Source organism: Schistocerca nitens, chromosome 1, assembly GCF_023898315.1.
Source record: "Schistocerca nitens isolate TAMUIC-IGC-003100 chromosome 1, iqSchNite1.1, whole genome shotgun sequence".
Classification (NCBI taxonomy): domain Eukaryota; kingdom Metazoa; phylum Arthropoda; class Insecta; order Orthoptera; family Acrididae; genus Schistocerca; species Schistocerca nitens.
This window is the reverse complement of record NC_064614.1, coordinates 713,138,182-713,165,019: the sequence shown is the minus strand read 5'-3', so window position 1 is coordinate 713,165,019 and position 26,838 is coordinate 713,138,182. Positions and strand designations below refer to the sequence as shown.

The window sequence follows — 26,838 nt, the reverse complement described above, 5'->3', positions numbered from 1 at the left end:
TAGGAAAACCTACTCCCACCAATAGCTTTAATAAAAAAAGCGATTTAAAAAGGAAGGCTCTGACAATTCTCAGTATGTTGTAACTGCATGCAGCGTGGCCAAGAAAAGGTAGCATGAACACTGTGAACGGACATGCAGACTCGCCGACGTTCGAGTTGCTCTCGCGCAAAACTTTTTTTTTCAGTTATGGAATCAAATTGTATCCAGTTTAGATTCCACAATGCGGTATCTTGTGTATTTCTTTCTGTTGCTTTTACCTTCATCGAAAACATTAAGACACAACAAGAACTTCTTACATACGTAAACGACCATATCTTTTCGACCATAACACACATAAAGCCAATAGAAAACAATAGCGAATATAGTAACTTCAGACGTATCCAGTGAGGTACAAAAAAACACAATAGGCAGGGTACACTAGATTGCACATTGTGCTACGCACAGTAATTCGATTCTGTACGTTTAACGTCCAGGTTTATCTTCGCACAACCGGTACGTACATGAACGAGCAGCTTTCACTTTAGAGAAGATGTTCAAAGCGGTCATCTTGCATTTACAAACACTTCGTCACTCGCTGGATCATATTTTGCTTGATCCTACACAACACACTTGCATCCACCATTGCCTAAGCGGTATGCATGCGAGGTACTAGGTCGTGTACTTCCATCGGTAGAGTACCAGAAACTTATTGCTTTAAGTGTCCCCACAAATAACGGTCTTGTGGATTAAGATCCGGAGAACGTTGAGGCCAGAACATAAGACCTCCACGACCAATCAGTTTCCTGGAGAAGCTTCATTTAAGTAGTTACGCAAATTCATTCAGGAGTGAGGCGATGCACCATCCAGCCGAAACTGTAGCTGTCGCCTAACACCAAGTGGAACTTTTTCCAACGCGTCAGGCAAAGTATTGCAAAGAAACATACGATACAGGAGCGCCTTGAACTTGTCTGGAATTAGGTAAAGGCCCAAAAGCCCCCCTCCCACGATTCCAGCCCACAGGTTTATGCCAAAGCGTGGCTGAAAGTCACGTTCACGAGCGATATGTGGGTTGTGTTCCGACCAATAATGGCTCTTGTGGATGTTGAAAATACCTTCACGAGTGAAGCTAGATTCATCAGTCCATAACACGTTATTTATAAAATGTTATTATCTTCCACTTGGTGCGAAAGGTATTCACAAAACTTTAATTGTCGAATGCGGTCCTCTGGCCGTTGGTGTTGAGTTAACGTTTAATAATGTGGACGCAGTTCTTCGTCATACAACACTTCAACAACCAGTCTTCCGAGATATTTAGAACTGTCTTCGAATATCAAGGGCACTTCTCCGAGATGACTGGGGAATGGTTTCCAGAATCGCGCGCTCTGTTTGTGGAGTACGTCTAGTCCATTGCTTGTGGACGAAGATTACCGATTTCTCGAAGGCGTTGCTCAAGGTGACGAAAAACATTCTTATTGGGATGACACCTTTGAGGATACCGTGCACCATACGCATGAGCAGCAGCAGCAGATTGGTAATCGGTTGTATACTGCACCAGAAGCATATCGACATATTCATCGTTTGTTGACTCCATCGGAAAGCCGCCCTACATGAACTTGACAGGACCAGTTACGGTAGTGCACTGCGTGGATAGTAGACGCATGCATGCAGTTTAAATGATCTCACTGCCCTATGATAGACTATTGTCATGTGACAAAGCGATGTCCTGCTTATAAACGACGAGAGCTACGGAACAGACGTCTAAAAAATAAAAACGGAACCTGACGAGGATTCGAGCCACATCTCCATTGATGGATGTGGAATTGACGTCCCAGCAGCCTACTCAGTGAACTACGACGGCTGGTACGGTAGTATGGGATGATATATACATGCCTCTCTACATTTCGATGCGCCGCATAACGTGACGGTGTAGCCAGATCCTCTTTTTCATGCATATGTTTTCAAAATGTACCCGATCTGATTTTGCTAGATAGACTTCTGCCTTGAATCTGGATGAGGAATCGCATGCCGACCTTTAAGGGTGGCATTTTTTCTTCGTCCTGTACACACTGCCCAGTCACATTAATGTGACTATATTTTAGAAGCCTGAATAACCATCTTTTGCAGCGCAGACTTCTGCGAGACGTGGCGGAAGTTAGGCAGTCAATTTTTGTAAGGTACCGACGGGGATATGGAGCCAATCCGACTCCAGTGCTGTGGGCAGCTGCTCTAGCTTTCTCGGCCGTAAACCTATGGCGCAAACAGCCCTATCGAGGTGCTCCCACAATTCTCGAATAGGTATGGTGGCCAGAGGAGTACGGTAAATTCATCTTGTGCTTTTCGAACTAAGCACATAAACTCTGAGCTGTGTGACATCTTGCATTGTTCTGCTGAAAGATGACATCATGCCGAGGAAAAACAAACTGCATGTTGGGGAGGACATGGTCCCAAAGGATAGATGCATACTCGTGTTGTTCCATTATGCCTACTAAAAAGACCAGATCACCCAGGAACTGGCACGAAAACATTCCCCAGGCGATAACGCACCCTCATCCGACCTGGACCCTTCCGACGATTGTTGCAGATTGTACGCTTCCAGACGTTTTACGCCGTACACGCCAATTGGGATTTGGCCAATGGCGCATAAAACTTGATTATCTGAAAACGCCACCTGTCGGCGTTCAGTGAGCGTCCAGTTGCGGTTGTCGCCACTGAACTGCATTCGTCATGGGTGCATGAACCAAGTGCCTGCTGTGGAGGCCCACGTGCAGCAACATTTGCTGAACGGTCGTTGAGGAAACATTGTTGGTATCCCCTACGTTCATGTTGGCGATCAACTGCTCAGCAGTTGCATGTCTGTTCGCTCGTACACATCTGTGTAGCCGTTATTGACCACTGTCATGTGGTGGTGCACCACAATAATCTCAATGCCAGTTTTGGATAGCATCATTCTGCCATGCACGGTGTATTTTAACAGCAGCGACGAGCAAACACTTTACAAACTTCGCCGTTTCGGATATGCTGCCACCCTTGGCCCGACACCCGCTGAACATGCCCTTTTGGACATAGATAACTCGCTCGGTGTGTGTTTTAGAACAATGACAGCACTATTATCAGCATCTTTTCTTTTATTTGTTGTAATTTCATTCCCCTACCCCACATGGGTAGGGGAGGGCTGGTAGCGGCACAGTCCACACAGTCCACCACTCTTCAGCCAGCTGGCTTTATAAAAATACAGAAGGGTGATTACATAAAAAAGGGGGTAAAAAGTGGGACATAAAAAACACAGTAAATGGAGATGATGGGAATTAAAATATAAACTAAGATGGAGACATGCACTGGAGGACAGTTAAAAAGTCGACATAAAGTTAAAATAACACAGCTGGCAAATCAAAGCGCACTTAAAAAACATTGGAGGCAAATACAAGTTAAAAGTCGGCCACAGGATAAAAATCACAGAGCAAGACACTTAAAAAACCACTGGAAACGATAGAGCACTCATGAAGAATAAAAAAAAACCTCATAAGGACCTGCCGAGGGACTGGAGGTTGGAGAGGAGGGATAAAGAGGGCAGGAAGGTGCAGTGGGGGGTGGTGGCTGGGGGGTGGGTGAAGGAAGAGGATAAAAGGGGGACAGGAGGCGTACCAAGACGCAGGAGATGGACAGGGCGGGAGATGGAGAGGGAAGACAAGGCAGGAGGGAGTGCAGAGACACTGAAAGGGAGCACAGGAGAGGGAGGGGGTGTAGGATGGGGAAGGCCACTCAGGAGAAGGGAGGGGGGGAGAGGGTGCCCTGAGAAGGAGGCAGTAGGAAGATTGGGTTAGAGTTGGTAGGAGTATCGGCGTCTCCCCAAAACACTTTATAATACCCTCCACTGCTAGTTCTGCTACCTGCCATCTGTGTTTATTGCACGTTGACATCGAACATAGGTGGTGATCACATTAACGTGACTTGTCTATAAATATTATCAATATATATAGTATCGAAATATACATGTAATATACAAACGGGAAACTTTTTTGCCAGATGTCTGAAAAATTTTTGACTGATTTGCTTCAAATTTTTTGAGGAAAAAGGTCCTATGAACATGTTTCTGGAAATGTATCGTTGTCGTGGTAGATGGTGCTGACGAATGAAAGTTGCTCTGACCAAGTGCCGTGTGTTCCTTGTGTGGTGCAAGCTCTGTGATTTACGCAGCGTACTGTAAGCAGCAGAATGATCCGGTATTCATGTCGGGAAGAAGCCGAGATTGCGTTTGTGTACGGCCAAGCAGATGGAAACGGTCGAGAGGCAACACGACTATACCAAAACAAGTACCCTCACAGACACTAACCACAACACACAACATTTCAAGCCCTTCTTGGGCGTTTGTGTGATCGTGGGTCCCTTCATGCAGACGAACTTGTAGGGAGGGGGCAGACTATGCATACGCCAGACTTGGAGGACCGTGTTCTACAGGATATTGATTCGATTCGTACTATAGGCTCGAGGCAAGTGGCCCGCCAACATGGTGTAAGCCAGAGTACGATTATTTGTTTTTTTCTTTATTGGATTTCGATTCCACTCACTTCCCCTCCCCCCCCTTCCCCCCCCCCCCCCCCCGAGGAGGGGGGCGTTCTGGAAGGAGCACAATGCGCCGCTCTGCAGCCTACAGAAAAGTTAAAAAACAGGATTAGGAGATATGAGAACAATAAAAGCAGACGATCAAATGGGGACTGTTAAAAACTAAAACATGGAGAAAAAGATGCGAAGAAAATATAAAAACAAATGGTCAGTGATGCTGATTAAAACACATAGTAAATAGGCAGGCACAATTAAAAAACACAGAGATAGTCTGGTTTCCGTTTGCACGAGATAAAAAAACACAACTAGCAACAAGATGGTGGTTGTTCGCAACACTGACACGGGACGCACAACACTGAACACTCACTTAAAACAGCACTATTGTAAGTGTCTACGGGTTGCGCACAGCCGTTCGGTACTTAACACGCGCTCGCCAGCCGACTTACCTGGAATTCTGACAATTTGCTTGGTTGGTACACGTGCGTCCGGCAGCAGTGCGACGCAGGGAGTAAGCGACTAGCCACCATCCACAGCGCGCCGTATTAACTAGCGTGGCCTTGGGCGCGAATATGTCTCTTTTCTTAGCTCATCATGGAGCCACCGTAATTAGGATGTCAGACACAGTGATGATGGGTGCGCGTAGTGTGCGTGTTTTATAATCAGCATTTGTTGTTAAAACTGTTTAAGCTTACTTCTCAGTGTTCGCGTATTACCGTACCTCAAGGACCCACTGCTTACAAATCCTGACAAATATTTCGTCTAATTATCATCCAGGGCTACAACACAAACAAACCCGTTATACTATAGAGCCAACACGGCGGTAGATGGGGAGGGGGAGGACTCAGACCGATGAGGGGGGAGGAGAGGAAAAGAAAAAAGGGAGGAGCCGATGAAGGGAGGGGACGTAAAAGGGGTGGGGGGCTGGGCAGACATGAGGTGAGGGAAAGGCAGTGGAGAGGAGAGCAAAAGGACTTGGGGAGAGAAGGGAGGCAGGGAGAGGGCAGGTGGGGAAAAAACAGGGTGGAAGGAAGGAGAGGGAGCCTGAGAAAAGGTCAGAGGAAGGAAGAGGGAGGTGAGGATCAGAGTTGATAGGAGGGATAAATGGAGGGAGAGAGGGCACATCTGGGAGGGGGGTCGATGGAAGCCACCTTGGGAAAGGAGCTGAAGGGTGTAGACGTGGAGGGTAGGGGGGGACAACAGTGAAGGCACAGCAGAGGGCGGGGGTTGGAGAGGAGAGGAGCAACCAGGGGGTGAGGGGGATCAAGTCAGCAGGAGGTGTAGAGGACATAGATATGTTCGAGGAAAAGGAGCAGATGGGGGGAAAGGAATCAGGTTGTAGAGGATCCACATGGGGGACGGGAGGCAAGGCGGAGTGCATGGTGCTCGGGGATGTGGAGGGACTTACAGAATTTGGGGAGGGCGAATATCCAGGCAGGCCTGGCGTAACAGTGGATGGGAGAGATTAAGGATTTGTAGGTGTGGAGGATGGTAGAGGGGTTCAACCCCCATGTCCGGCCAGAGAGGAGTTTAAGGAGTCGGAAGCAGGTTTGGGCTTTGGATTGGATAAAGTGGAGATGAGGGATCCAGGTAAGGTGACAGTCAATGGTGAGGCCCAGGTAGGTGAGAGTGAGGGAGAGGCAGACAGGACGGGTGCAGATGGTAAGGGAAAAATCAAGCAGCCGGAAGGAGTGAGTGGTACGACCTACGATGATTGCCTGGGTCTTGGAAGGATTGATTTTCAGGAGCCACTGGTTACACCATGTGACAAAAAGGTCATGGTAATTCTACAGAAGGTGTTGGGACCATTGAAGGGTAGGAGCGAGGGCAAGGCAGGCAGTGGCATCGGCATACTGCAGGAGATGTACTGGAGGGGTGGGGGGTTGGGGCATGTCTGCCATGTACAGGAGGTAGAGGAGAGGGGAGAGGACAGAGCCCTGGGGCACACCTGCAGAGGGGTAGAAGGTGCATGAATCGGCGTTATGGATAGTAACATAGGTGGGGTGGTGGTAGAGGAAGGAGGCAATCAGATGGACATAGTTGATAGGCAGGGCGTACGTCTGGAGTTTAAACAGGAGACCGGGATGCCAGACATGGTCAAAGGCCTTTTTGAGGTCGAGGGAGACAAAAATGGCAGAGCGATGGGAGTTAAGCTGGAGGGAGAGGAGATGAGGCATAGGAGTTTGTCACTGGCAGAGAAGGAAGGTAGAAAGCCACCATTGAGTGTTGGGGAGGAGGTGGTGTCAGTGGAGATGTGATGGATGCGCTGGGTAAGGATGGATTCCAACAGCTTGCTGAACACTGAGGTGAGACATACATGGCGATAGGAAGAAGCATCAGATGGATCCTTGTTGGGTTTGGAGAACATCAGGATATGGGAGGCTTTCCACAGGTCAGGGTAGAAGCTGGTGGCAAGGATTACGTTGTTGTGGGTGGCAAGTACTGCAAGGAAGGAGGGAGGGCAGTGTTTGAGATGGTCGTGGGTAATGCGGTCATGACCGGGAGTGGTGTTGCGTTTAGTGCAGAGTGTGATTCTGATGTCCTGTGTAGTGATGGGAGTGTTAAGTTCAGATGGTGGTGTGTGGTCGAAGTAATGAAAGCTAGGAACAAGGGGAGGAACAGAGGTATCCGTATGGTCGATGACGTCAGGAAAGAGGGAATAATCAAATTGGGGATCATCTGGAATGGAAAAGACATCGGATATGTGGGAGGCAAAGTGGTAGACCTTACTGAGGTTATCAGGGAAGGGAGGGTCATCAAGGAGGAGAGGGTACTGTGAGGGAGGGCGGTTACCAGTAAGGCGGTGGAAAGCAGACCAATACTTGGAAGAGTTGATTGGGAGCGTGGTGTTGAGTTGTGTGCATGTCTGTCGCCAAGCACGGCGTTTCTTTGCATTAAGCATGTTGCGGATGTGTCGTTGTAATTGCCGGTGGCGGGATAGTGTGTCCCAGTCACGAGTGTGGAGAAAAGGGCGGTAGAGGCGACGGGATTCACGAAGGAGAAGGACAGGCTGTGGGGGCAGGGCTGGGCAGTGAGGGTGGATGGCTTTGGTAGGGATATGGGTGGCAACAGCGTCAGACAAGGTCTGGTGCAGGAAGGCAGTGGTGCAGAATATGTCATAAGGGGATTGGAGGGTAAGGTCGTGGCGTTCGACCTGGGTGTGTATGGAGTCCTGGTAGGCATCCTAGTTGGCGATGAGTAAACGTGGACAAAGTTTAGGAGGGATGTCAGGGCGAGGAGTGGGGCGGGGATGGCGATCATCAGAGATAGTGAGGAGAACAGGAACATGGTCACTGCCAATGAGATCAAGGACATCCGCATTGATGCGCCCAAGGAGGTTGGGAGAGGCTATATTACGTCGGGAGTGGTGTTCGATTCAGGTCAGGTGTGATGGGGGAGGGGAACCAGGTCTCCCTGGAGGAGTACGATTATGTATATCCTGTATGGCAACCGTTACTCTCCCTATCACCTGGAAGGATTATCAGCAGTGGTTTTCCCTCTACGAGAAGGATTTTGTCAATAGTTTTTGCACTAGACCATCACAATTTCTGTCATCAGTCCTCTTTACAGATGAAGCAATCTTTACCAGAACTGGTATCCTCAATCTACGTAATCGTCATCTGTGGGCTACAGAGGAACTTCGATTCGTCAGCGCCATATACCGTGGCAACAATGCATTTCCGGCTCAATGTTCATAGGACCTCTTTTCCTCCATTTCCTGTCAGGAACCTGTCAATGCAGTTTGTCTGTGGTTTGCTGCAAAAATGTGCGTTTTTCTTTCCTTCTTCACCACCAGCTTTAACTACGATAGCGGGAATTTAAGCTATTAGACAAGTTGTTCCTCCCCTGTATATTCTTTCTCTTTACATATATTTTTTAAAATATAAAATGTATACATAGCAATGTGCCGTTTTGTTTCCTTCTTCGCAGATGGCTTTCACACCAACAGGAAATCTGTATTTCTGGTTTAACGGTTTATGATTAGAATACTGCTACTGAATCTACAGTAACCACAAAGAAGGCTCAAGGTCAGAGAAGGTGAGGGAGAAGAAGAAATGGACAGAGGGGTTGGAGGAAACGGCGATAAACAGTGCAAAGGAGAAGATGGAGACAGAGAGAGAGAGGCGGGAGGAGGAGACGGACAGAGAAAGGGTGGAGAAGGTGATGGACAGAGAGTGGGCATGGAGGAGGAGGAGATGAAGACGAGGAGACGACAGAGACTGGGGCAGAAGGAAATTAGGGCGTACATCGCATTCCCATGCATGTTAGAAACGTGTGCTTTCTCTTTTCTTTCTTCTCCATTCAACCAGACGGAGCCAAAGTAACGCGTAGCCGGGTACACTAGGCAACTTGCACATTTTCGTCCCTTTCATTTATTGTTAGAGACGATACATTTGCTTTAATGCACGCTTCCTCATTTGTAGACGAATAGGATACGGAATTTTTCGCACATGGGAAATTTCCGAAAACGCAATTCTGCGGAATTCCGTAGTCACTCAGCTTACCTATGCAGAAAGTTGACCAAACTACAATGAGCCAGTAGATGGAGGACTCACTCACGACTAAATGATGTCGTTCCCAGCAGGCACGCCTTCGTGTCCTGATGCTGCGACTGCGCTGTTGCGCGAATATGCAGGTTTAGAAATAACATGGCGTAAGAGTTGCCGTTAGAACGATCGGAGGGCGGGCCGCCAACTGGTCATTGACAGTAGAGCCAGTTCAAGGCACAAGCGACATAAAAAGGGTGTTTGAGGCGTCGAGCTGAAATCGCGAAATTTGTAAACAGGATGTAATAATTACTGATGTTTTGTTACGAGCCGCCACTGATGTCTGTATCATACTTCAGGTAAACGCTTCTTCAAGAATGACTCTGTGGTCTATCAACCTCATCCACTCAAACCAATAGCTTGAAGTCAGTCGATTCAGATTAGAGTTTGAAAGAATTTGCGAAGTTAAAGGATAGAAAAATTTCGTTGTAGCCCTGATGCTTTTATCCAAGGGTAAAATTGTCAGTACAAGCGCTGAACAACTGTAAGAACTATACATGACTGTGTTAATGGACTATACTACGTTGATAGATAAGTTCATAGCGTTTTTCCATAAGTTTAAGAAACACAACAGATACAGATAACAGAGACTCCAATCATCAAGAATATATTCTTCTTCACTATTTATAACAGTCTGCCAACGCTGGGGTAAATTCTCGATTCCGCGACTCTAGAATCACGTGGTTTTGAGGCGCAGTGTTCGCAGTGCTGTTTCATCTGGAATGGAAGTTATTTGAAGGTTGTTAGATAGAGAGAGGAAAAGGCGAAAATCTGAGGGCGCAAGATCAGATGAATAAGTGTGTGAGGAATGACTTCTCAACTCAACTCTTGTATGGTGTTTTTTGTGATTTTAGCACAATGCGGGCGGGCGTTATCGTGCATAGCATTACTTCACGCAGACTTCCTGGTCGTTGTTACTCGGTTGCGTCTACAAGACGTCTCAGTTGTTGACAGTAAACTTCAGTAGTGATGGTTAAAACTCGGGGAAGCAATTCGTAGTAGACCATACTGTCGCTGTTCCACCAGATGCACAACATCAACTTTCGTGCATACGCGCAGGTCTTTGTGCAGGTATTGTTTGGGCTCAACCATTTCTTTCTTTTTGTTATGTTAGCGTAAAGACACCATTTATCACCACCAGTAACGATACAGAATCGGAATGGTCGGTGTTGTTCACGAGTCAATTGATGACGAGTAAGCAGGGATGCACGTACGGCCACCTGCTGATTTTTGTTTTTTTGGCTTAGAGTATGCGGTTCCCATATATCCGATTTTTGAACCTTCCCCACTGCATGCAAACGTCGCACGATGGTGGAACGATCACAGTTCATCAGTTCTTGATACGCTGATGTGGGTCATTGTGGATTAAGGCGTTTAAAAGATCTTCATTAAATCCCAGAAGTCTTATTGGATGTGGAGTCACTAATCTCAAAATGATCCTCCTTAAAACGAAAAAGCCATTTTTTTACCATGTTCTATCCCCATGCACGGAGCAAATGTTTCTGGCTCCCTGTTTTTTTCTCTCAACCCTCCATGAACTCAAACAGAAGAATATATCGGAAATGTCACGATTTTTCAACTTGCCACTCCACTTTCTAGCGTCCACAGCGCTAGTCACTTTATCCAAATGACAAAACGACAATACGTAGACTCAACTAACAACAACGCACTACAAATAGCAACCGGAATACCGACATGCAAAACAAAAACGCTACAAACTTGTGCACCAAGCTAATATCTCTTTCTTATGACACAAAAATTTGCATTTTCCTTTCTACTTGCTTAAGTAAAACGTTTGACCATATTTATCAATTTTCAAGTGATTTCTGTGCAAATTTTCTGTAGTTTAATTCTTAATAGCGCTCTTTCTTCACTCGTAACATATATCTTACACTGTTAGACAGTGTCTTACATTTAACGCACAATATGAAATCGGATATTTTTTACATTTTGTAAGTTCCTCCTCCTTTTATCCAAGCTTATTCGTGTATTTTGGATGTCTGAATCCTAATAGGCAATCAGAATTGATGGTTACGACAGCTTGAAGGGCGAACTTAGTTGCTAGGATACACGACACAGTTCGAAAACGTTCTTAACCGTGTGCCTGCTGACAGGTGCCCCATCTAGAATTCCCATTATTTTATAGTCCATAACTTAACATCATCCTCTGACCAAATTAATAATTACAGGTCCACAAATTAATGCCTTTTATTCTGTACCGCGAACTGCGCGCACACACGTGGTCTTCTCCTCGACCCTCTTACGCGCAAAAGTAAACGGCTGATACCAAGAAGTCCCATTCCAGAACAACGGGGTTTCTTCATCGGCGATACTAAGTCGCTCGCTGTATCAAAGGTGCGTAAAGGTAGATTCGATCTGTCTAGGACAGGACCGATATCTGTATCGCTAGAATTTCTACCCCGCTTATCCCGATGGAAAGTAAAATATGTTGCTTTTATGGAACTGCAGAGCTCCTTTGTTAACAAGTAAATGAAATTTTATATTTTTACTCTCTCCATTCAGTTTAACTAACAGTGCATATTTTTTGAAGCTAGAACAATACAGTTCTTTCTCAGGAATTACCTTAAATGGAAGCACTGGAATACGAGGGTGGTTTGAAAAAGTCTCGGAATGGAATAGAAAAAAAGTACTTACATCACTGATACTTTTTTTTATTTTTCAATGTAGTCTCCTTGTAGATTAATGCATTTGGTCCAACAATATTCCAGTGCCTTGATCCCATCTCGAAAATGAGTTTCCTCCAGGCCTGCAAAATAGTTGTCAACTCTGGCTATCATTTCTTCGTTTGAAGTGAATCTTCGTCCACCAAGGAAATTTTCAGTTTTAGGAAGACATGGAAGTCTGACGGATCCATATCAGGTGAATAAGGCGGGCGTGGCAATAATTCATACCTTAGTTCGTGTAATATTGCCATGGCGACGGCACATGTGTGCGGGCGCGCGTCAATGGCTCTGAGCACAATGGGACTTAACATCTGAGGTCATCAGTCGCCAAGAACTTAGAACTACTTAAATCTAACTAACCTAAGGACATCACACACATCCATGCCCGAGGCAGGATTCGAACCTGCGACCGTAGCAGTCGCGCGGTTCCAGACTGTAGCGCCTAGAACCGCTCGCCGGCTTTGGTAGCCGAGCGGTTCTAGGCGCTTCAGTCCGGAACCGCGCGACCGCTACGGTAGCAGGTTCGAATCCTGCCTCGGGCATGGATGTGTGTGATGTCCTTATGTTAGTTAGGTTTAAGTAGTTCTAAGTTCTTGGCGACTGATGACCTCAGATGTTAAGTCCCATAGTGCTCAGAGCCATTTGAACCATTTTAGAACCGCTCGGCCACTCTGGCCGGCGCGCGCGTCAAGAGGCGCGGCACCCAACTTGAAGACAATTTTTTCATTCCTAATTCTTCAGTTAAAATGTGATATACCCTTTCAGATGACATCTGGCAAGCGTGAGCAATTTCACACACGTTCAATCGGCGATCCTCCATCACCATTTTTTACACTTTTGCAATGAGTTCTGGAGTATAGACTCATCTTGGCCGACCACTGCGCAGATTATCATCTAAGCTCTCCCGACCAAATTTAAATTCATTTGTCCACTTGGCAACAGCTGAGTATGAAGGAGCAGAGTCCCTCAGTGTATTCTGGAAATCGGCATGAACGTCCTTTGCTTTCATACTTTCTTTTTACGAAGTACTTAATCACTGCTCGAATCTCGATCTTTTCCATCTTCGCAAATCACTACACGGGAACAACAGAACCTTGTCACCGCCACAGCTGTCTTCCAAGAGCACTGACGTGGCGCGTGTTTACAGGCAACAGTCCAATGAATATCACGTAATCACTTGTTGCTCTAGCGCTGACCTCTCATGGTGATTCCGAGAACTTTTCAAACTATTCTCGTAAGATTAGGCACTTTATCTGTGTTACGGCGTATTACGAAACCCTCTCTATTACTTCAAAAAACCTAATCGTTGCTCAACTGCACTTTTTTTAGGTATGATAATACTAAGTCAGAGCAGGCATTTTAAGTGAGAGAGAAGTTCGAAATAATCATTGAAACAAAGTACTCATCTTGGTTTTGCAGCTTTTCGTCGAAAATGTTGCTTGTTGAAAACATAGTAGGCTGAAAACAATACTTTTGTCTAGGCGGTGAGGTCAGGTTCTTACAAGTTTGACAATTTGGACACAGCATGATTAAATATTTTCGTCATTCCTTTTTAATTTCACCATGTCTTATTTCAGTATAGTTTCGCAAATCGGTCTCCGTCCCGGCACAAGCCATTCATTTCAACATGTCAACAACGTAACTTCTTCATAATTACTTCTCGCACCAATCGCATAAGAACTACTTGCGCTGTAACAGCCCAGCTATTGACTCGAAGAAGAACAGAAATACAAGAAGTCGCATTTCAGCGCTCTTATAATACATCGATATTTTACACACAAAGAATTTCATACATAGTTATACTTCATCAACAAATATTCTGAAATTTTTATAGAGCAGAATTTAGAGAATGACACTGAGACGATCAAACATAATTACAATTTCCTACAAAATTTGAAGTATGAAAAAAATTAACCAAGTTTTCTGTAAAGTAAATCTCAGGTTAATTCCATGTTTTATTTCTAATTATGAAAAATATAATATTAATACGATATTACAGGGCGTGTGTTATCCAGAATTACGACGCGAAAAGTTCCTTCGGACATATATGCCTTTGCATCGTAATTCGGAAAACAGCGGCACTGCACTATCGTATTTATCCACCGACACCGAGCAAGCAACTTTCAAGTAACATGTCTCCCCCATACGGGGATATACATAATGGATGTACGAATACGGATTGTACAGACATGGTTGACGGCAATGGGAAGCTTGGGTCTGGCCATGAGTCGCGCTCAGAGAGCCAAATGATAAGGCGACCGTTCGTGATAAGAAGGAAATCCGGGTTCGAGACCCGTTCCGGTGCAAATTTTCAGTGCTGTGATTCCGTTAAGCTGATAGTTGTCCATATTCGCAAATGCTAATACATTTAGTCTATTATATAATATTAAGTTGTGTTATCAGAAAAATGTTGGCTCATGTCATCAGTTTCATGTGAGAATCCTACTCTCCAATACGTGACGAAAAGAGGTGCACTAACCAGTTGCATTACAAGAGAAATTTTTGTGTAGTACTTTTTTGAAATAAAAAGCAAATATTTTCCACAACCACGATTTTTGAGCCTAAGAAAGTGCAATTAATGTCTGAGAGATCGCGTAGGGAGGGGGGCACGGGGGCAAGTGGTGTGCCGCTTGTGTGGGAAAATGTTTTCTATGTGGCCATGAAGGTGGGCTGCAGCGACCCGTGGGTCCCGGTCTGTGCATTCCTCGTGTAAATGATAGACAGTAGCCACGTTCCAGATCCGTCCTTTTGCTATTGATACCAAATCAGAGGACTGCCATAATAAAGTGGCTCAGCCGTGTACAAGCAGAGTTGGCGGCACGTGTGCAGCGCTGGGCGGAGACAGGTGCGCCGAGGCGGGCTCGGTGGTGCCTGCCGGCCTGGGAGACGGCTACAGGGCTCTGCAGCGGTCGGGCAGCGCACTCACCTCGGGCGCCGGGGACGTCAAGGTCACCTACAGCGTGCGGGCCATCCCTGAAGAGGTGACACCATGTCTTCCATTATATGATAACAACCTAGCAATTTCATCCAACAGTCGATGTCGCTAAGCAAATTCACATCACCGGACAAAATGCTACTCACGCCAGGGAAGACGAATGGAATATTCCAGAATTTGAAACACGAACAGCTGCTTGCATGAGTTTCTTAGAAGTAGATACCTTAGGGGTTGCGAAGCAACTCAGATCGCTTGATACGGGCAAGTCTTCAGGTCCAGATTGTATACCGATTAGGTTCCTTTCAGATTACGCTGATACAATAGCTCCCTACTTAGCAATCATGTACAACCGCTCGCTCACCAATAGATCTGTACCTACAGATTGCAAAAATTGCGCAGGTCGAACCAGTGTTTAAGAAGGGTAGTACGAGTAGGAGTAATCCATCTAACTACAGACCTATATCATTGACGTCGGTTTGCAGTAGGGTTTTGGAGCATATACTGTATTCAAACATTGTGAATCACCTCGAAGGGAACGATCTATTGATACGTAATCAGCATGGTTTCAGAAAACATCGTTCTTGTGCAACGCAGCTAGCTCTTTATTCACACGAAGTAATGGCCGCTATCGACAGGGGATCTCAAGTTGATTCCGTATTTCTAGATTTCCGGAAAGCTTTTGACACCGTGCCTCACAAGCGACTTCTAATCAAGCTGCGGGCCTATGGGGTATCATCTCAGTTGTGCGACTGGATTCGTGATTTCCTGTCAGGAAGGTCGCAGTTCGTAGTAATAGACGGCAAATCATCGAGTAAAACTGAAGTGATATCAGGTGTTCCCCAGGGAAGCGTCCTGGGACCTCTGCTGTTCCTGATCTATATAAATGACCTGGGTGACAATCTGAGCAGTTCTCTTAGGTTGTTCGCAGATGATGCTGTAATTTACCGTCTAGTAAGGTCATCCGAAGGCCAGTATCAGTTGCAAAGCGATTTAGAAAAGATTGCTGTATGGTGTGGCAGGTGGCAGTTGACGCTAAATAACGAAAAGTGTGAGGTGATCCACATGAGTTCCAAAAGAAATCTGTTGGAATTCGATTACTCGATAAATAGTTCAGTTCTCAAGGCTGTCAATTCAACTAAGTACCTGGATGTTAAAATTACGAACAACTTCAGTTGGAAAGACCACATAGATAATATTGTGGGGAAGGCGAGCCAAAGGTTGCGTTTCATTGGCAGGACACTTAGAAGGTGCAACAAGTCCACTAAAGAGGCAGCTTACACTACACTCGTTCGTCCTCTGTTAGAATATTGCTGCGCGGTGTGGGATCCTTACCAGGTGGGATTGACGGAGGACATCGAAAGGGTGAAAAAAAGGGCTGCTGGTTTCGTATTATCACGTAATAGGGGAGAGAGTGTGGCAGATATGATACGTGAGTTGGGATGGAAGTCATTAAAGCAAAGACGTTTTTCGTCGCGGCGAGATCTATTTACGAAATTTCAGTCACCAACTTTCTCTTCCGAATGCGAAAATATTTTGTTGAGCCCATCCTACATAGGTAGGAATGATCATCAAAATAAAATAAGAGAAATCAGAGCTCGAACAGAAAGGTTTAGGTGTTCGTTTTTCCCGCGCGCTGTTCGGGAGTGGAATGGTAGAGAGATAGTATGATTGTGGTTCGATGAACCCTCTGCCAAGCACTAAAATGTGAATTGCAGAGTAGTCATGTAGATGTAGACGTGGATGTAAAAAAAAAAAGTTATGCTAGGCGCTTTGTAGCGCTGTAGTTTGTGTAGAGCTGACACCACGCGGCCACGTGACAGGCAGAAGTCGTCAGAAACGTCGGGTGAAATACGAAGTAGTGAATAGGAAAATTTGGAAATTTGTGGTAAGTTCGTATGGGACCAAACTGCTGAGGTCATCGGTCCCTAGGCTTATACACTACTTAATGTAACTTAAACTAACTTACGCTAAGAACAATACACACACCCATGCCCGATGGGGGACTCGAAGAACCTCCGACGGGTGGAGCGAACTGTGACGACGCGCCCTAGACCGCGCGGCTACCCCGCGCGGCAGTGAATCGGACTATGGCTTTTCACAACATTTATAGCTACATCTACATGTACATGACTACTCTGCAATTCACAATTGAGTGCCTGGCAGAGGATTCATCGAACCACCTTCAAACTACGTATTTCTCCAACGCTCCGCTATCGAGCCGCGCGCGGGAAAAACGAGCGCTTTAATCTTTCCGTGCGAGTTCTCATTTCTCCTATTTTACAGTCATCATTTCTCCTTATGAAGACAGGTGTCACCAAAATATTTTCGTATTTGGAGAAGAAAGTTGGTGACTGAAATTTCACGAGAAGATCCAGCCGCAATGAAAACCCCTGTCTTTAATGATTGCCACCTTATTTGTTTGCGTAATAAAAGGCTTTTTGGCAGCTATGCAACCCTATAAACCTTGTTCACGAAGGGGTCGTTGCACTGTCGAGACAGAGGCTGGAGCTGCTCGCATACTATTTACTTCCTTAGTGTTTCATGTGCGGTAGGAGTCCTGTGACATTTACTCTGTACACACATGAACTAATACTCTCTGTACGATGTTACTGGTAGTCATACAGAGAGGATTACTGGAAGTCGGGGTAAAAACTAGCTCGCGTTTGTAATGGAATACTACACGTGCACCCTGGGTAACGCTAAATGAGCTAGAACGAATAGGCAGCCAGGCCAGATATTGGATTTCCTGGCTACAAACATGTAGACAAATCAAAATCAAAAAGCTTTAAAAAGTGGACCTTTTCGGAATCAGCTGATTAAAGGACTTGGCCCTTCAATCCGAGTATGCTATTTAAACATAGAAGGTATTAGCCGAGCTAAAAGCGAGTACCTGTCTACACTCCTTGTAGACAATTATATTGACGTAGTTCTAATCCAGGAAGCACATGCTCCAGCTATGGAAGGCCTGCGTAGAAGAGGCAGGATCCATGGCTACGATTTTATGGGTGCTACATATCACACTGTGTATGGTGTTGCCACCTATGTAAGGAGCAATATGGAGCATGCTCGTCTCATTTCGACAGATACAGAAAATGAGACCCATTATGTCTCTACACAAGTGGAGGAGTCCATTATAAATATGTAATATTTACAAGCCACCAAATGTGTCATGGCCACTGAATGTTCTGCCAATTACTGCCCACCCATCGATTTATGCTGGAGATTTTAATAGTAACCACAGTCATTGGTACTGTGCAGGTGACAATGAGTGTGGTACTGCACTCAACGACCGGGCTGAAAATGAAAATCTATACCTTGATAGGATGCCAAGGATTTTGGAACTTTCAGATCGGCCGCTCGGAGAAAAGATTACAACCCGGTCTCTGCTTTATGTTTCGGGACTGCAGAGGGCACCCAGTGCCTGTATCCAGAGGGGTCATACCTACTTTCCCACGCAGCCAGCACAGGCCAGTAATCCTCGATATGGGGCTCTCTGTCCCAATAGCGAGATCTGTACCGCGACCCAGATGGAATTTCCGCAGGGCTGATTGGCGGAATTTAGCTGACCACCAATATAAATTTATCTGTTTTATTCCACCAGAACCTAAAAACTACCCTCGATTCGCCGGGGCTGCTCTTACTGCTGCCAAGAAGTTTATCCCTCGTCGGTACAGAAAGGAATATATACCAGGCTGGAAAGAACATTTTAAACAACTTTATAAACAGTATAGCGAAACTGTCGACAGCGATATTGCAGACCACCTCCTCCAAAAACTTGATACTGGTAGAAGAGTACGATGGTGTGAGATGGTAGAAAATGTAAACTTCAGACATTCAACTAGAAAGGCATGGAGCCTTCTGCATAAGCTTGGCAGAAAACTGGTATTTCAGGTTACCAAATCGCTAACCATATAGTTGAATACCCAGATCATCCCGTGACAAACAACATAATTCTAAAATAAAACAAGAACTCACCTCTTTAAAAACTGAGTGTCCAAACGAATCCAGTTTCTCTTCACCATTTACGTTGACTGAATTGGATGAAGCCTTGAAACAAACTAAACATGGTAAAGCAACTGGTTTGGATAATATACATCCGGAATTTCTGATAAACATACGTCATGGTGGAAAAAATGTCTAGTCCACTTCTTCCTCCAACATCCTAGATAGTAGTTCACTAAAGCTAAAGAGAACAAAAATAGTGGCAATTTTGAAACCAAGTAAACCAGCCGACCACCCTCAAAGTTTCAGACCAATTTCCATTTTGAGTTGTACTTATTAACTGATGGAGAAGCTCATCTATAACGGAATTAGTTGCTTCATCTTGGAACATATCCCAGCTGAGTAACGGGTTTCAGGCCACAGAGAAGTTGCTGCGACCAGGTACTGGCCCTAACAACTTTCATAGAGGCTGGTTTCCAAGAAAACGTGAAGACATCTGTCGCGTTCGTAGACCTAACCGCGGCATATGACACAGTGTGGAGAGTAGGGATGATATACAACTTACTAAAAACAATCCGATGCCGAAAAACTGTAACTCTCATCAACACCATGATAAAAAATAGATATTTCCGTGTTTACTTGGGAGAAAATGTGACCAAAGAGAGGAAATTAAGTACTGGTCTACCGCAGGGCTCCGCCTTAGCCCTCCTATTATTCAACCTATGTATCTCCCATCTCCCTGTACCAGGTCAACAAAATTCTGCTACCCAGACGATATCGTTCTTGCTTGTAGAACCAAGGATCTTGGACGAGCGGAGACAATTCTCACGGAAGATACAAGTAAAACTGAAGTATGCGCACTCCATCTGACAAAGAAACAAGCTAATGCGAAGCTCAGAGAGATGCTTAACGGTAACATTCTTTGCTATAACAGGTACTCTAAGTACCTTGGTGTCACCCTTGACCGCACCCTTTCATATAGAAAACACTTTGAAAATACTGATGCGGAGATAAAAACTCGTAACAATATTATTCAAAAATTGTGTGGAATGACATGGGAAGCTTCAGCAAATACCTAGCGCACATCATCCTTTGCACTGATCTTCTCAGGAGCCGAGTATTGTGCCCCAGTGTGGCTAAATAGCTGCCACACCAACTTGATCGACGTCCAGTTGAACCACGCTATGCGGTTAGTAACTGTGCAATCCGACTAACACCGATTTAGTGGCTTCCTCTGCTGAGCAACATCTATCCACCCGCAACCCTCCTATCCACCCGCCTTCCGCAGAAGCGAGGCCTTGCTTAGGGAATACCGCAAGCTACAGAACCTGGAATTACCCATACAGGGAAACATACCAAGTTTACGACGAAATAGACTCTGTTCAAGAAGCCCACCATAACGGCAGGCAGAAGATTGGCTCAAATTGCTCTGAACACTATGCAACTTAACTTCTGAGGTCATCAATCGCCTAGAACTTAGAACTAATTAAACCTAACTAACCTAAGGACATCACACACGTCCATGCCCGAGGCAGGATTCGAAACTGCGACCGTAGCGGTCGCTCGGCTCCAGACTGTAGCGCCTAGAACCGCACGGCCACTCCAGCCTGCCAGGCAGTAGAGCTAGATGCCTGTAATAGTGTGGTGAGAGACCTGTGGAACCAAAGCTGTCTTCTTATTGAAAATCCTGAAGAGCGTGAGTGGTTCCAAAAGTATAATTGTGATACTGCTACCATAGAACTCGAAAGGAATCTGTGGGTCAAATTGAACAGTGCTCTCACAGGGCATGGACGATGCGCAGACTCTCATTACAAATGGGGTGCTACAGAGTCTACAGTTTGTGACTGTGGGACTCCGAAACAGACAATAAAGCACATAAGAGATGAATGCCCCTTGCGTTCCTACCAGGGAGTTGGAGCGACCTCATGAAAGCTGGTGATATTGCTGTTATATGGATTAGGAACCTAGATATTGACATTTAGTTGGTTTTATATGTAGTTTTGTATTTTTATATTCCTTTTATATATAGTATTATTAATGTTACATACCTGTAATTTTGAACTGCATGTGAGCCATACGAATAAATAAATAAACTGGGAGTTTACCAGATCGCAAAACACTTGCATTGGTCTGGTTTGCTTGAATCGCTGCAATGTATACACCACTGTAGATTTGGCTACGCTAAGTTTTGTTGCTATTGTCCTGCTACAACAGCCTTCCTGATGGAGATCTACGATTACAGCACGATTTTCAATTCCAATCTCCTGCTTCCGTACCATTAGGATGTAATATGGAATGAACTGATGCACACAGTGTACTGTAAACTAATGCGAACTGGTTGCTAGACAAACAGCTGAAGGAAAGAAACATTTTCGTATGGAACCATCTTACGTAACGGCACATCAGTGTTGTTGCAACAGAGACGCTCGGTCTTTACATGTTTATGGGCTACTTGTGTTATTATGAGAACAGGAATATGATAGAATATTCGAAACGAAAACCCTGTTTTAACAAGAATTTCATAATTGTGACAGGTGACCTACAAGTTTTGACCGGTAGTGTGTCCGTAATTATTTGGAATAGTGGGCGGTATCGGCGCTAGAGCGAGCTGAAAAGCAGCTATATTTTGGCCCTTCTGGGGAAACGTCAATAACGCCCATTCCCACCCGCTACAATTCAAAAAATATACATGTTATTAATTCGACTCCCACAACACGTGAAATTACATTAAATTTCCTACAAGAGACGTCTGTAACATTCATTTCTCTCATAAAAAGGGAGAGTTAGGGAAAATTACGAAAAATTTCTGCGCTACCCTTTCGGTGTATTACGCTTAAAAGGGGTTGTTTTGAATCATCTGAATGGGAAAGTATGTTTGGTGAAAACATTAACAAGTTATGGTTCAAATGGCTCTGAGCACAATAGGACTTAACGTCTGTGGTCATCAGTCCCCTAGAACTTAGAACTACTTAAACCTAACTAACCTAAGGACATCACACACATCCATGCCCGAGGCAGGATTCGAACCTGCGACCGTAGCGGTCACGCAGTTCCAGACTGAAGCGCCTAGAACCGCACGGCCACACCGGCCGGCTAACAAGTTATGTTTGCAACGTATTAGGTACATGACATTAAATAGAAGTATCAGTGTGTAATATATATGGAGTATTGCACATGTATCTGGAAAAGAAAGAAGGCATTTAGTTACAGATTATGGATACAAACAGATAAGTTGTATAATGAACTGTCGATATATCAAGAAATTCCTGCACTGATGTCATGTGTGCATTATTTTTACTCGTCTCCATTTGTTATTGGTGGTCCAGGCAATGTTTCTTGGACACTAGAAGGTCCAGTTGAAGCGTCTTGGGCCACCAGACTGACGTACAAACTCGCATTCGCAATCAGGCTGCGTGAGATAGCCTTGAGAGCGCTCCTGCTGTCATACGAAATCACCACCCAGATCATACCTCAGTATGTGGATCCAGTGTGTCTAGCACGCAGACACGTTACTTCCACGCCCTCTATTGGCCTCCATCTAATCAACACACGGCCATCATTGGCACCTAGACAGAACGAGTTTCATCAGAAAACGCAACGGGCGCCCACACTTCTCTCGCCTGACACGACTGAAGTCGCAAATGGAGGTGGTTTGGAGTGAATGGAATGCACGCTACACGGCGTCTGGCTCGGAGCTGTCCTGCAAGTACCCGATTTGCAACAGTTCGCTGTATATCCTATGGTGACTACAGCCGTTATGAAATACACTACTGGCCATTAAAATTACTACACCAAGAAGAAATGCAGATGATAAACGGGTATTCATTGGACAAATATATTATACTAGAACTGACATGTGATTACATTTTCACGCAATTTGGGTGCATAGATCCTGAGAAATCAGTACCCAGAACAACCACCTCTGGGCGTAATAGCGGCCTTGATACGCCTGGGCATTGAGTCAAACAGAGCTTGGATGGCGTGTACAGGTACAGCTGCCCATGCAGCTTCAACACGATACCACAGTTCATGAAGAGTAGTGGCTGGCATATTGTGACGAGCCAGTTGCTCGGCCACCATTGACCAGACGTTTTCAATTGGTGAGAGATCTGCAGAATGTGTTGGCCAGGGCAGCAGTCAAACATTTGCTGTATCCAGAAAGGCCCGTACAGCACCTGCAATATGCGGTCCTGCATTATCCTGCTGAAATGTAAGGTTTCGTAGGGATCGACTGAAGGGTAGAGCCACGGGTCGTAACACATCTGAAATGTAACGTCCACTGTTCAAAGTGCCGTCAATGCGAACAAGAAGTGACCGAGACGTGTAACTACTGGCACCCCATACCATCACGCCGGGTGATACGCCAGTATGGCGATGACGAATACACGCTTCCAATGTGCGTTCACCGCGATGTCGCCAAACACGGATGCGACCATCATGATGCTGTAAACAGAACCTGGATTCATCCGAAAAAATGACGTTTTGCCATTCGTGCACCCAGGTTCGTCGTTGAGTACACCATCGCAGGCGCTCCTGTCTGTGATGCAGCGCCAAAGGTAATCGCAGCCATGGCTAAAATGGCTCTAAGCACTATGTGACTTAACTTCTGAGGTCATCATTCCTCTAGAACCTAGAACTACTTAAACCTAACTAACCTAAGGACATCACACACATCCATGTCCGAGGCAGGATTCGAACCTGCGACCTTAGAGGTCGCGCGGCTCCGCAGCCATGATCTCCGAGCTGATAGTCCATGCTGCTGCAAACGTCGTCTAACTGTTCGTGCAGATGGTTGTTGTCTTGCAGACGTCCCCATCTGTTGACTCAGGGGTCGAGATGTGGCTGCACGATCCGTTACAGCCATGCGGATAAGATGCCTGTCATCTCGACTGCTAGTGATACGAGGCTGTTGGGATCCAGCACGGCGTTCCGTATTACCCTCCTGAACCCACCGATTCCATATTCTGCTAACAGTCATGGGATCCCGGCCAACGCGAGCAGCAATGTCGCGATACGATAAACCGCAATCGCGATAGGCTACAATCCGACCTTTATCAAAGTCGGAAACGTGATGGTACGCGTTTCTCCTCCTTACACGAGGCATCACAACCACGTTTCACCAAGCATCGCCGGTCAACTGCTGTTTGTGTATGAAGAATCGGTTGGAAACTTTCCTCTTGTCAGCACGTTGTAGGTGTCGCCACCGGCGCCAACCTTGTTTGAATGCTCTGAAAAGCTAATCATTTGCATATCATAGCATCTTCTTTCTGTCGGTTAAATTTCGCGTCTGTAGCACGTCATCTTCGTGGTGTAGCAATTTTAATGGCCAGTAGTGTAAATGAAATGTATTCGGAGTTGGGAATATGGACAATCATTAGCTGTATAATGGAATGACGACGATGGAAATTTGTGCCGGACAGGGTCTCGAATCTGGATTTTCCGCTTATCGCGAGCGATCCCCTTACCGTTTGGCTTTGCATTGTAATTGGGATTAACACAGGCACTGCAATATCGTCCGTGCGGTTCTAGGCGCTGAAGCGACTTTCAAGCAAAGCGTCTCCCTCTGTACGGGAATATGCGCAATCGATGTACGAGTTCAGGTTGTAGACACATGGTCGACGACATATGGAAGTCTGGGTCTGGGTGTGAGTCGTGCTCGGATAGCGCAATGGCAAGGCGACTGCTAGCGAGAGCGAGAAATCCGGTTTCGAGTCTCCGTTCCGCGCAAATTTTCACTATCGTCATTCCATTATACAGTGGATCGTTGTCCATATCCTCAACTACGAATTCATTTCACGTAGTTCGTTGCGTCACTGTGGTACCAACTGATGCTCAAATTGCTGCTACAGAGGCAGTATGATGCGCCAGAGCGAAACACCGAACACGATGGTCTTTCCTCTCAATAGTGCCACGTGGCCGTCCGGAGCCCGGTCTTCTTGCTACCGTACATTCCCGTCAACCGCTGTCAAATGGTTCAAATGGCTCTGAGCACTATGGGACTTAACTTCTGAGGTCATTAGTCCCCTAGAACTTAGGACTACTTAAACCTAACTAACCTAAGGACATCACACACATCCATGCCCGAGGCAGGATTCGAACCTGCGACCGTAGCGGTTGCGCGGTTCCAGACTGTAGCGCCTAGAACTGCTCGGCCACTCCGGCCGGCCAACCGCTGTCACCAATCATGTACAGTGGCTACATTCCTGCCGAGTCTTTCTGCAAAATATCGCAGAATGAAAACTGAGCTTCTCGTAGCCCCATTACACGACCGCGTTTAAACTCAGTGATGTATTGATAATGGCATCTCTGTCGCCTTAAAGGCATTCCTGATAACATCAGCTCAATACGTCTGGTCTCAAAGGTAACTAACGCTCACGATCGTTGCAGCGTGTATGTAAGACAAATTTGTTTTGCATCCTCGTCGTTGCACTACTAGTGCAACTCTTATGCGACTGACGCGGAATTTGAACAAATGTCCTTCAGATGTAGAAACACTCATACCAACTTCCGTTTACGTCACGCAATCCCTTCTTGGCGTTGAGATTATTTTACCTTTAGTTTATGCACTCCTTTGTTTGAAAACTGAGAATATCCAGTAATGTGGAATGTACATTAAGATTCAGTTTTTCCCTTCATCAACCATCGACGGTGATTGGTTGATTTGGGGGGAGAGGACCAAACAGCGAGTTCATCGGTCCCCTTCGACGATGCTGAGCTATGTTTGGTCACGTGACACTTCTACGCATCTCACCCCAGTACCTGTGGAAAATGCGAACTATACCGGAAGAGGCTTTCTCAGTTTTATAAAGCTGTGTTGAGAAATACTGCTTGCATTTCCGGTGCTGATGAGCTAGGACGATGCGAAGAGTAAGACTCCACAGCTCGCGCAGGACGGAAGAACAGAAAGAGAAAGAGTAGTGACATCCGCTTCAGGTCCACGTTGATGCTGTAATGAATCATTACTTTGTAAGACATTTCACCTGTGATAAACTGACACCCTTTTCAGAACGAAGGTAGAAAATCGCTGTTATACTGACGCACAGAGTTAGCTAGGATCGACCCACTCCTAAAAAGAGAAAGAGCGGATGTACTGTCAGCAAACGGAAAACAGAGAAAATAAATGAATGTTTAGTGTGTTACTGTGATAATACGGGACCTCAAGTGGATAGAATAAGGTGCGTGTTTTGGAAGAAGTAGCTCCAAGAGACTACAACTGAAGAAGAAAATATGGAGAATCATTGTGATAATAATGGAAAAAAGAGGTAGGAGTGCTAATATATTGTGCTAAGATTAATTTATTGCCTTTTATGGGATTTATGTTTCAAATGAAGTTTACATCGTAAATATTCTGTTGGTTATTGTGATATACTTAAATCTACCATTTTACCCCGGTGTTGGCGTAAAATGGCAAAAGAACAGGAAGGAAAAACATCATACTTACAAACACACTAAATGAAACTTTATTTTCTATGCTGAAATCCTCTTTCTAAATAGCTCCCTAAATACGAACCTTAGTTATGTATGTAGCGTCTGTTCTTTTAGGCACGTCCGAAGGAACAGGCACTATTATGATCCTGTAGCCACTAAGAATCAAGACACAAATGAATTAATGACTTTAGCTGCCAGTGGGCACTGATTTGCATCAATGGCGAAAGTTGAAAGTTTGTAGCGGACCGGGATTCGAAAAGGGGTCTGCTGCTTACTAGGAATATGTGCTGACCTCTTTGCCATCTGGACACGGTGGTTACCGCAGCAGCACGGACTAACCTAGCACGCCTACCGTCAGACACAAATTCTCAGCTTATCCACACACTATTGATGTAGTGCCCCTCGGTAGAGTGTGGGTAAGTTGCGAATCTGAGTCTGACGAGACGAGTGCTAGGTTAGTTCGCGCATTTGCGGTGACCACTGTGACCAGATGGCACAGTGGTCAAGCATCTGCCTCGTATCAGGGCACCCGTATTTGAATCCCTGTCCGGCACAAATTTTGAACTTTCCCAATGATGAAAATGAATGTCCATTGACAGCTAAGTCATTAATTCATTTGTGTCTTGAAAATATGAACCTTCTGTTGAAAAAATAAAAATATATTAATTTTAGAGAAATTTCGATAAAGGTAAACAGTAAGGCTTCCTACTATCTAGGGTGATACTACGCAGTATTCTCGTAATGTCTCCTGCTGGTGATTAATTTG

General features: G+C 45.4%; 1 protein-coding gene across 1 annotated transcript in view; it reads left to right on the top strand.

Moving 5' to 3' along the window:
* The window catches only part of LOC126196566 (protein sneaky), a 299,090-nt gene that overhangs the window by 19,927 nt on the left and 252,325 nt on the right, over positions 1–26,838 (top strand). Inside the window, exon 4 of the mRNA XM_049934577.1 lies at positions 14,597–14,748. Within this exon, the coding sequence (XP_049790534.1) occupies positions 14,597–14,748 (152 nt within the window). The remainder of the gene's footprint in view (positions 1–14,596; positions 14,749–26,838) is intronic.